Raw genomic sequence first — 12756 nt, 5'->3', positions numbered from 1 at the left:
TGATTTTTGTATCTCGGCAAAGGACAGCAATACAGATCAAACAGTCATTCGCATTTCACATCCTCTATCCCCAAAGTACAATTTTGCTTGAGATAAAATTTCATGTGAAATAATTATGCTTAAATTTTCTCACCAAAGCAAGCAAGTATATCTGTTAATAGTAAAAGTATGCAAATAAGTATTAAGTGGTTTACTTAAACCTTATATTTGCACAGAAAAGGTAAAGGAAAGATCCTCTCAGGAAGCCTACCTGCGGCAGAGCTGAATTGAGCTGCCTCTGAAGGGAATCCCTGTCATAGATGACATCCTGGAGTCTTTGCTGGGCAAGGGAGAGGCTTTCCTGGGTCTCCCGCAGGGTGTCCAGAAGCCGATCCCGTTCATCTAGCATGTTTACCATCAACTGCTCGAAGTGGGAGTCGGAGTCCGAGCCACTGCTCTGGGACCCCCTTTGGCTCATCGGGGTGTCCTCGTTAATCGTGGGCATCACTTCACACATCATTGCTTAAAGAAAAGAGAGAAGTCCTTAGGAAAGAAATCATTTTCAATAAGGCCACTTACTTGCCCCTCAATGCACTAAACTCAAAAACTTCTAAGCCTCCTGCTGATCTCCTTTCCTGTTCCCTGGCCCGCCTACTCTAAGCAAGCCAAGTTTCCAGCACCAATCTACATGTGTTCTCTTCCTTTTGACCATCTGTGTCTCTTCTGTTTACAATTTGATTTCACCTTCAAAAAGTTTTCTTTTTTCATGATTTTCCTACGTCAAGCAATTTACCTAAAAATTTGTATTACTTTTTTAGTCAATCATCTATCTTTCCCTGCAAGTTTACAAACCCTCATAGCCTTATTTGTTATTTAATGTCCAAGTAAATATTTTTTCAGTGATGTCTCTAATTGAATGAATTATTGATCACTCATTTATAAAATCCTCAATTTATTCAATATTTACTTCACATAATAGGTAATTTTTACTTTCTTGTTTTAATTACTACCACTATTTTAAATCTTCTTGAGATTAGAACTCCTATTTTTGTTTTTACTTTTAAATGTTCCCCTTGTGAATTCCTATAGTAATATATCAAAGTAGTTAAGTGATTCTGACAGGATTAGATGTAAATTTAATCAAATATAGACCAAGGTACATGCATTTGTTTAGATTATTGCACTAGTAATTACACCTAATGTTCCTTTGTTTTCTGTTAGCTTCATTGTCTGTTTTCCCTCCAAACAATACACTCTTACAAATATTCCACAAAACAGATGCCATAAATTACATTAGCTAATGTAATAACTTCACATCTTAACTGCTAATCACAAGCTTCCAGTCATGAAATGAATGAACTGTTCAAAATCTTTCATAATATTATTAATTTGATTTGAAATAGAGAACACAGATATAACATATAATGGAATTTTAAAAATAAAAATTTATCACTTTATATTTTTATTTTGTTATATGTTTTTTGAAACTCAAACCTATCTCAATTTCCATTGTCATACTGAAAGCAACAGCTATTAATTAGAGGGCTTGGCTTTGCAGACGGCTGATGTGGAAAAAGACTGGTTTGGCAGTTGATACTGGAGTGGTTTTTTTTTGGCTTTATAATTCAAGGTCAGCTCATTTTTCTACCTACATCTTCCTGTCCCCGGGGAAAATATTTACACTAATACTTTCAAGTAAAATATCAAGATTTAACAGATCAATAGTTAATTATTTTATATGATTCTTCATCTTGCAAATTGGGTTATTGAGGGAAAAAAATCAATTATCTGGGGATCATAGGACCAGGACCCACTGAAAACTTGGAGAAACTTTTTAAATGATAAAAGGAAGTATTGTGTAAATAATAGCTTAGGAAAAATATTTTTTGAGGCAAGGGAATGAATTCTTATAATAGTTCAAATAATTATTGGAATCATCACACAAAACACTAAAAAACTTGAAAGCAGGAATTTGGTTGAATTTCTTATTTATCCTGATATTCATAAACAAAGACATGCACATACAAATTTTCTACCATTGTTAACCACTTATTGTATGAATTATCTAGCATCTTGGGGTAATTTTTCTCATTTTGATTTTCATTCCAAGACTAATACAAAAGAGAGGAAAAGAAATACTTCCTTGTCTTTACATTAGGCAAAAAAGAATAGAAAAGTCTAAAAGTTCTGAAAGCTTTGAATATTGAAAATGACTAGTTCACATGCCATGCATGAAGCTTACAAATTAACAACTGTGTCCTCTTTAATTAGTAGAACCAATGTGTTTCTTTTTCACTTTTAAAATGCTAACTATCTACTTGGAGAGGAGATGATAACTGTGACAAAGTATGCCAAGAGACACGAATGGCTTAAATTTTACTCCATCTGTTAAAGGATCTCCTCTTTAAAGTAAATTAACTCCCCTCTACTCAGAAAACAACAACAACCACTTTAAATTTCAAGTAAAAACATAACAGTGAATATCTCCAGTGTCCTCTGAGCATACTTCCTTAATTCTACCCATGGCTCTCCGCACCAGGTGACACTACACATTCACAGGCTTTAGCCTCTCAGATCATATAACAGGTTGTCTTTGATTCAATCATTTAAAAGATGATGTGATGAGAACCAGCACAGGAGGGTGGGGAGTCCAGTAAGTCTCGATGCAAAGACTTCTATCTGCACCCTTGCTCCTGAGTTCCACCTGAGGCGCTTGAGCCAAGGACAGTCACATCACCTCTCTGAACTTTAATTTTCTATTCCATAGAGATAATAATACATGATTATTTTCTTGGGGAAAAATTCATTGTAATGATCCAGTTATATATGTGAATGAGAACCATAGTAAAAATATAAAATATTGTCATATATGCAAGTATTTCTTTCTATTATACACTCAGCAACATTCATCTTCACAAGGAAAAAACCACTTTATGACTCAGTCTGCTTCCATGACTAGATGTTTAATTCTACTGAACACTTCTGAACTCTCAAAATTCTAAAACTAAACTATGCAAAAGTTACTTAGGAAATAAAATAAATGCACCATGCATTGCCCCCATAAACATTCAACCCAGATGATTAATCTAAAGTCTTCCCATTAAAATTAGAAGACCAAAAAATGTCTACACAAAATTAAGGTCACTTTTATGTACTAGCTTAGTTCCTTATAGTAGTTTTCAGATTCTGTCCAATATAAATTTAAAGTATTTAGGTAATTTAAAAAATACTGATTGAGCTACTAGTGCACATTTTAGATGACAGAACCAGTCGTTAAAATGCATATTCAATGTAAGAGTTAAACATCTTCTTATAGAATGAATGGCATATGCAACCATATGGTCCAGAAGCCTCTGTCATTTAATGTCCTCATATATTTCACCCAAATATACCACTTTCAACTTTTGCACACCTTTTAATAGTAAAAATTGCATTGCAATTCCTAAAAAACTAGGAAGGGGCAGAGTATCTGCCCTTTTATCGCTCTCTCTCCAAAGTCATTGGGATGTAGGAACTGCTTTCCTCATCTGATGCTGATCCCATATTTGAAAAATGACTAACAGTTTCAATACCTAGTTATAGACATTATTCATTTGGTTGTGAGAAAATGAAATGGAAATACATGTGTTTTGTTGAATTAGCTCAGAGCTTAAATTTAGCGTGAAGCATTTATACCAGGAAAGCCAGCTCCCTTATTCTTAGCACATAACCTTGACTGTCTTCTAAATCCCTCAGATTTCAAAATAAAACTTTCACATGCCTACTGGAGTCATTACCCCGGGGTTTTCCAGTGTGTTCCTTAGCAATACGTGACTTGAAGGTACTACCTACCTATTTAGGTATGACTGAACCACCAAAGGTTTGGTTTGGTTTTAATTTGTATCATTGGATCACTTTAATCAAACTGATGACTAGGATTTAGCCCCAAATCGAAGCAAAGAAGCAATGATTCTGTACAGTTTCTCCGAGTAGGATTCAGTCTTAAGAACTGGCTAACCTGCACCTCAGTTGAACCACAGGAGTAATTCAGCAAAAGAAATCCTAGCCATTGTGTGATTTCACTACATGTTTAGACCTCTCTGAAAACCCTAGTCCCCTAGAAGCAATAATAATCTCCGGCCGAATTTTGCACTTTCTTCCCCCATGGCATTTACCTATGGCCAAAGAAAGAGCTCACCCTCCACTGCTGGACAGCCACACCCCCCCATCACCACCCAGCGAAGTTGACTTCATAATTTCCACACTCAAATTCTTCCTCCTTCCCACACGAGCTAGCCAAGGAAGATGCAGACAGAGAAAAAGGAGATGAAGAAATGGGAAAAGGCAATGGGAGGGGGCTGCCAAAGGTACCTAGGGGTAATTGGCAAAGAGGAATTTGCATCTCATCTTCCCTGGGGGCGGGGTGGGGCCGGAGGGTGGGAAAAAGAAAGAAAGAACCTGGAAGAGAAACCCAGGAAACTCGTGCACCGTGTCTGTACCTAATATCTGGGTGGGGGGGTCAGGTCCTGCTTCGTCAACTGCTCGGTGCCCACCGCAGCCTCTGGCTTGCAGAGAGGGGAGGCTCACGCCCGGCACACCTGGACCATCGCCCTAGCAACGAGGGCAGAAGGGCGGCTGAGAGACGCGCGGGCCCCGGCGCCCTCCCGGAACGTGCCCCGGCTCGGCGGCGTGACAGCCACTCGGCATCTTCCAGCGGCGGCTCCGTCAGCAGCCCAAAGGCGAAGAGTCCATCGGAAAAATGGCATATTACAAATTTCGCTTTGGGAAGCCGAGCTCGGTTCAAACCATTCTCCGAGCGAGGAGAGGGGGAGGCGGCTCTTAAAGCAGCAGCGGCCCCTTTCCGCGAGCCTCCGCAGAGAGCGCCGAGCCGGCAACTCCGGGCCACTTTCGGGGACTCCAGCCAGCGGCGCCGGCCCCTCGCGAGCCGGTCCCACCGAGGGCGTCCCGCGCTCCGTGCGCAGAGGCGCCCGCACGAGCTCAGGTCTCCGCCCGGCGCCCTCCGGAGTCGAAGGCTCGCGCCCGGAGCTGGGCGGCTGAGGGGGCGCGTCCCCGGGGAAGGGGCGAGGGCTGGTCCCCCGGGGCCCCAAGGCGAAGTCCGCGCTGGCCGGGCCCCTTGCACTTGCGGGAGGGGCCCCGGAAAGGCGGCCCTCCGGGCCGCGCCGCGCACCCGGGCCCCAGCCTCGGCGCCCGCCCGCGGGGCGGAGGCCACCAACCTGCGGGGAGTCGGCGCGCGGCCCGGGCAGCTCCGCTCCGCCGCCGCCGCCGCCCCGCCCTCGCGGCAGCCGCGCCTCCGGGTCCTCTGCAGCCGGGCTTCCCCTGGAAGCTGTGCAGTGGTTTCCCCCGACCCTTAAATAAATTCTGAAGTAATCACGTCCGCGCTCGCCTCCTCACGCACACGCGCCCGCACACACGCGGCTCCCGCGAAGCCGCTCCCGGCGCTCCGAGCTCCAGCCGGTCCCGCGCCCCCGGGCGGGCTCGGGCGGGAGGAGGCGCGCGGAGCCCCTGCCTCCACCGCGATCTCCGCCGAACAGCGTGCGCGGTCCTCGCCCGTGGGGATGGGGATGGGGATGGGATGGGAAGGGGCTCGGGCACGCTGCCCTTGGATGCTCGCACTTGCTTCCAGCAGCTTCCCTTGCCCTGGACCAGAGCAGAGTCTTTACATTCTCGGGGACCCTGGGCAGCCTAGGGTGTGGCAGCATCAGTCACTTCGGATTGTCTCTCGCAATCTTCATTCTTGGCTTGGGCGATGGGGACTGTGTGCTCGCTATAACCAATCACTGTCCTGGTGAATTTGCTCCAGCGGGCTTCGCAATTCCTCCTCCAGCTACACACCCAGTTACCTACTCGCCTTTCTGTGGTCCATTCATACCCACCCTTGAGGGCTGGGAGACAGCGGGAGCCACAACCACTATCTGTGCTAAACGGAAAAGAAACTGTCCTGTGAGCCGGTGTCTGATACCCTGCTTTGAGTAAAAATGACAAGAGTGAAATAATTCAAAGAAGGCTTACACATCGAATCGAATCATATATGAGTGAGTGCCAGTGTCCTTAGAACTGCACGGGCTTATTTTACTTTTTACGTTTATGTAAAGCAAATCGTTTGAAGTTACCTAAATAAATAATACTCAAATGCCAGCTCACTTGAATAAAATACAATACTCAAGAAACGGGCTCTCTTTCTGGAGTAGCGTTTAGTTCATTTAGTGACCTAATAATGGGCATGTCGGGTTCAGCTTCTATCCTCAACCTCTAGTAGGCTACCGTTCAAATCCTTTACCCCCCAAAATCTTCTGAGTGTCCAGACAAGTACAGGAATATATTGAGATTCATTAAATGTCAACTGGAGCAAGCATTGGCTTGTCAAGGCCCTTGGTAAGGTGTCACATTGGAGTGGACCCAGAAACGCTCCATTTCTAGCAGCTCCCAGGGACCATGAGGCTTCAAGTTAAAATAGCTACACCGCCCAATCAACCTCCTACTTGACATGGTTTAGCTATCTCTAGCCACAACAAATTCATGATCTCACAGTGAAACACCGCCCACTTTCACACATACCTAATTTGGCAATGGTGTCGTCATATTCGTGCCTTATTGAAACTCTACCGACTCTGGAACTCCCCAGCTGACAGAAAATAGCATTTATAAGAGAGGTCTTACCATTTTAAAGACGGGTTGTCTACCTCCAGAATGATTTCTAATTAAAACTTCGTTCCCTTTTTCTTGACAATCACTAAAGCTTGAATACAGCCTCAAATACTCTCTTAGATCTTGGTTCGCCTCAATCCTATTCACATATTATATGAAAATATAAATTTCACCACATTCACTTGGCAACCCCATAGTTGATATCCCCAAAAGGAAAGATTTGATAATGGAAAGAAAGAAATCAGGCTTAATACTTGAGGAAAAGATATAGTGTTGCAGCAGGCATTCTCAGCTAAGAAAGTACACATGCTCACCCCTAACGTAACTGCAGGTAACATAGTGAATATTTCCGATTACAAATGAGAAAGGACTTTTTTTGAATTGTTTTATTAGGGGCTCATACAACTCTTATCACAATCCATACATCAATTGTGTAAAGCACATCTCTATATTTACTGCCCTCATCATTCTCAAAACATTTGCTCTCCACCGGAGAAAGGACTTTTTAAGAAGCAACTTCACATAAGATATTAGATGAGCCAATTCACAGAAGAGAAGAAGGGTCTATTCCTACAGGAAGGGTCTATTCCTACAGAAGTTCCTTCAGTTAGGTCGTTTTCAAATTTAGCTTGCAACAGAATCACTGGAAAACTTAATACACAGAATGAGGGGTTTTATGTTCAGAGTTTCTGATTCAGAAGAGCTGTTCTGTTGTAAGAGTTAAGTTTTGGAATCCCTTATAACTTTCCAGTCACTGATACTGCTGTTACATGAGGGATTCTACTTTGACAATAGAAAAAAAATCTGGAACAAAAGAAGTCTTGACAAAATAAAATAAAAAAAACAACAACAATAAACAAATGGATCTATCCTTTGTCTCAAGGTAGAGTCTTATACAAACACACAACACATTTCTGTGTTGTAGCTAGCTTCTGCTCCTGTTGCTTTTGTGGTCAAAGAGCAATAATTAAAATGAAAAAATATATAAAAAGAAATGGACTTTAATGTCTTTCATGAAAAACAACTTCACCTCAAAAAATGATTAAAATAAAAAATACTTAGTAGGCAGATGTCTCACATGTATATCAAAACATACTACACACCTACTATAATCAAACAGCTTGATATTTAATGCTTCAATGATATGTAAATAAGGACAATAGTATTGCCAGTCCAGAAATAAATCTATCCATGTATAAACAACTGAATTTTGACAAGACTTTAAATTCCATTTACTGAGGATGAAACAGTCTGTTTAATAAATGGTATTGGCAAAATTGGATATCCACTTGGGGGAACAAAACTTAAAAAGGAGCCACACTTCATATTAAATGCAAAAATTAACTCAAAATGGACCAAAGACTAAAATGCTAAACCTAGCACTATAAGCTCCTAGAAAAATGTACACATAAAAATAAAACAGTTGAGTAAAAAGACAACCTACAAGCTGGAAAGGAAATTATTTTGAAATGGTATATCTGATAAGAGTTTAATCTCCACTATATAGAAAACTTCAACAACCACATTATGAAAAAAACAACTCAATTAAAAAATGGGCACAGCACATAAGCAGACATTTCCCAAGGCAGGACATTAAAGTGCAAAGCTATATATGAAAAGATGCTCATGCTAATTTGCCATTCCAAACCAAACCAAATTCACTGACATTGAGTACATTCCAACTCAGAATAAAACTATAGGCGAGAGTGGCATTGCCACAGAGGAGTTATAAAGCTGTCAATGTTTACATAAAGACACTGCCAGATAAGATAAGTGTCCTGTGGAGCGGACTCAATGGCTTAAACCCCTATTCTTTTGGTTAGCAGCCAACTGCATTACCCACCATGCCACCAAAATAAAAAAACAAACACTCTGTCATCAAGCAGATACAGTGACTGTGGCAGTTACATAATCTCGTGTCAGTTTGTGAAGGGGTGGAGTTTAGCCTGTCAATCAGGTCGCAGCTTGATGACCTCATTTGGAGGTGCGAAAGAGATAAATGGCTGACCAGAGACCAGATATACACAGACACTCTGCTTGTCTTCCTGCTGACAAGCCACGTGGAGACCCCTGGTGGAACCAGAGCACTGGAGCTGAAGGAGTCACATGGAGACTCACAGAGTTGCTTCTGCCAACACTGCATCCCCAATGGCCTGTGAACTTCCTGCCTTCAGCATCATTGCATTTGTTGCATGTGGGCTAATATTAGACTTATGGACTTGATCTGGACTGGGTTGTCATATTTTCTTAACATACAATTGCTCTTTTAAATAAAACTCTTTCTTATACACATGAGTGTCTATGAATTGGTTTCTCTAGTCAACCCAGACTAACACAGTGAACCTATAGGGCAGGGTAGAACTGCCCCTGTGGGTTTCTGGGACTCTTTTCAAGAACAGAATGCCTTTCTCCCATGGAGGGGCTGGTGGATTAGAACTGCTGGCCTTCTTCTTAGAATCCCAATGGGTCACCACCATTAAGCCACCAGGATATGCTAATTAGCCTTTGTTGCTGTTGTTATTGTCAGGTGCCATCTAGTCAGTAGCCACTCACAGCAATCTAAGTCCAACAGAAGGAACTGGTGCCCAGTGCGCCATCCTCACAATTGTTCCCATGCTTGAGCGCATCATTGCAGCCACTCTGTCAATCCATGTTGCTGAGGGCCTTCCCCTCTTTTTACTACTCTTCTGCTTTACTAAGCCTGATGTTCTTCTCTAGGGACCGGTCTCCTGACAACTTGTCCAAAGTATATGAGACAAAGTCTCCCAATCCTTGTCTCTCAGGAACGTTCTGGCTATTCATCTTCCAAGACAGATTTGTTTGATTTTGGGGGAAACATGGTACTTCCAATATTCTTTTTCAGCACCACAAATCAAATATTTCTATTCTTCTTAAGTCTTCTTTATTCACTGTCCAACTTTCCCATGCATATGTTTAATCTCTGGAATGCTGTTTCCATGAGCATTGAATGTGGATCTAAGTCAGGCAAAACCCTGGGGGACGGACAACAGAAAAGGAGGTGAAGGGAGACGTCCGACAGGGCAAGATATGACAAAATAATAATTTATAAATTATCAAGGGCTCATGAGGGAGGGGGGAGCGGGCAGCGAGGGGAAAAAAGAGGACCTGATGCAAAGGGCTTAAGTAGAGAGCAAATGCTTTGAAAACAATGAGCGCAATGAATGTACAAATGTGCTTTACACAATTGATGCATGTATGGATTGTGATGAGTTGTATGAGCCCCTAATAAAATGTTAAAAATAAAAAGAAAGAAAGAGCTTTATAGGCAGGAGCAATTGAATATTGAGAAAACATCCCAGCCCAGTCCAGATCAAGTCTGTAACTCCCATATTAGCCCATATCTGATACCAATCTATAAACTCTTCTTCCGACTTATGAAATACATTCAATGATGCCAAATGCAGGAAGTTCACGGGCCAGTGGGTGGAAAGTCGTGTGGATCCAATGGTTGTGTAAACATCTCAGTACTGGTGTGGGTCTCCACGTGGCTCCTCCTGCTCCAAGGCTCTAGCATTGCTCCGTGTGCTTTGTCTGCAGGAATGCCTCTCAGGAAGTAAGCGAGTGTCCTGCCTCCAGCAAGCTATTTATCTCCTCAGTGCCTCCAAATGATGTCATCAAGCTGCGACTTGATTGAGAGGCTAAACTTCACTCCTTCACTCTTATGTCTCAAATTGACAACAGAGTATGTAACTGCTACACTTGTTCTGTTGGAAAACTGCCTCTTAATCCATATACAGGTTCCATTTGGGCATAATGTAGTGTTCTGGGATTCCCATTCTTTGCAAGGCTATGTATAGGTATGGTCCACACAATCAAATGCCACTGTGACATATGCAATAAAACACAGTAAACCTCTTTCTGGTATCCTTTACTTTTAACCAAGATCAAGCTGATGCCAGCAATAAGATCCCTAATTCTGGGTCCTCTTCTGAATCTGACTTGAACCTCTGGCAGCTTACTGTGAATATACTCCTATTAGAAAGCTGTAAATTAAAACGACAATGAAATACCTTCCACCTGAGTAAAAATGTCACAAATTAAAAACAAACAAAGCAGTGGATGATGATGCAAAGTTATCCCTTTCTGAAGGCGGAGCAAGGCCTCTGTGTGGGACTCACAGTCTGACACTCAGAAGGAAAAGAAAAAGAAAAACAAACGAAACCAACAGGTAATAACAAAAGAGAGCAAAGATGTGGGTAGATAGGAATCATTATGGATTCCTGTCTACGGGAATAATGTAAAATTGTGGAACCACAATGGAAAATAGCATGATGTTTCTTCAAAAACCTAGATATAGAAATGCCACATGATCTAGAAATCTAACTTCTAGATACATGCTTTGGAAGGCTAATAAGAGTAATGCACTGATATATTTGCACACACATTCATTACTATATTATTTACAAAAGTAAACAAAAAACTGGGAGATTAGGGGCAGCAGCCTAAATGTCCTTCAGTGGATGATAGGATAAGCATTATATGTGATATGCAACAGAATACTGCACAATCATAAAGAATAATGATGCAGCCATGAAACACATATATCTGGAGGACAGAGTGCTGGGTTAAATAAGTAAATCACATAAGTTTAAATATTGTATCATCCACTCTTATAAGAAAACAAAGGGCAAATGCCTTGAGAATGATTGGGGCAGGGAATGTATGGATGTGCTTTATACAATTGATGTATGTATATGTATGGATTGTGGTAAGAGTTGTATGAGTCCCTAATAAAATGTAAAAGAAGAAAAGAGAAAAAATGATTAGGGCAAAGACTGTACAGATGTGCTTTATACAATTGATGCATGTATATGTATGAACTGTGAAAAGAATTGTATGAGCCCCAATAAATTGTTAAAATTAAAAAAAAAAAAGAAAACAAAGGGGCTTTGAAAATTACATGGAACATGGATTTAAAAGATAATGGAATCTTCTTACGAACCTTTTGAACCCACCTCAAACAAACACCAGCTCTTATATACTTGCTATTTGTAGTGATGGGAAAAGTAGCATTGAGAATGTGTACAATGAGCAGAGTTTGACTGAAGGAAATGGTGGAACAAACAAAGACGTAATAGAAAAGTGTGCTGGTGCTAAAGAATATGACACATATAATTTGATACCACTAATAACGAAAGATGAGTGTGCGATCACATATCTAGATGTTTTAGCATACAGGTGTACAGGTAATCACAGGCATGTACAGATGTGTGCTCAATAACCAAAAGCTCATTGCTGTAAAATCGATTCTAACTCATAGAAAGCTTATAGGACAAAATAGAACTACTCCTTTGGAGTTTTGAGACTGTAAATATGTAAAAAATTAGGGAAGAAGATAGCCCCATCTTTCTCCTCCAGAGCAGCCCCATGCATAACCCTCTAAGCTGTCAGGACACCTTTGCATGGACATGCATGTACAGATACATGTCTGCACAAAATAAGCTTATAGAATACACGCTTACAGCCACATTTCCCAACCACTGCTCCTTTCTGTTTGTTTCCAACATTTACATTTCAATTATCATTAATCATCCATCTGACTTGATTGCAGTCAATTTATAACTGAAGACATCGGTGGAATCATTCAATTTCTCAATTGTTAGCTTTAAAGGTGATGCTTAAATTTGAATTGTGGTTGTATCGACTGGATTTCTTGTATGCAGATAGATATTCTCCCATCACAGATAGCACTGCGCTTCAAGATGGATCTAAAAGATCTCCTTTGATGATGAATACTGCGCCATTCCTCTTGGATCTGTCATTCCTGGCATCACAAACCACATGATTTTTCAGATTCAAAATGGCCAATACCAGTTCATTTCAGCTCATTAATGCCTAGGACATCAATTTTTATGCATTCCATTTCATTTATGATGACTTCCAATTTTAGTAGATTCATAATTGGTACATTCTAAATTAACATATTGAATGATGTTTGCAGCCATTTCTTGTCATTTTGTGTCGTGCTCTTTTGGAAAACGAAGGTCCTGAAGGTTTTACTCCCCCAGGTCTCCCCCTGTGCACATCATTGTGGTCAATTATACTTGGAGAAGGCAGTTCTTCATTCTTCATGTATTTAGTATCTTCCAACCTGAGAGGCTCATCTTCTGG

The 12756-nt window shown here is 41.2% G+C and overlaps 1 protein-coding gene across 5 annotated transcripts in view; it reads right to left on the bottom strand.

Moving 5' to 3' along the window:
* The window catches only part of PPFIA2 (PPFI scaffold protein A2), a 490478-nt gene extending 489979 nt beyond the window's left edge, over nt 1-499 (bottom strand). For all 5 annotated transcript variants that reach the window (XM_075552747.1, XM_075552748.1, XM_075552744.1 and 2 more), the window contains exon 1: nt 251-499. In XM_075552747.1, the coding sequence (XP_075408862.1) occupies nt 251-499 (249 nt within the window). The remainder of the gene's footprint in view (nt 1-250) is intronic.
* Between the last annotated feature and the right edge of the window lie 12257 nt (nt 500-12756).

Source organism: Tenrec ecaudatus, chromosome 6 (assembly GCF_050624435.1).
Source record: "Tenrec ecaudatus isolate mTenEca1 chromosome 6, mTenEca1.hap1, whole genome shotgun sequence".
Lineage (NCBI taxonomy): Eukaryota > Metazoa > Chordata > Mammalia > Afrosoricida > Tenrecidae > Tenrec > Tenrec ecaudatus.
The sequence above is the reverse complement of the archived record's forward strand: the minus strand, read 5'-3'. Positions and strand labels throughout refer to the sequence as shown.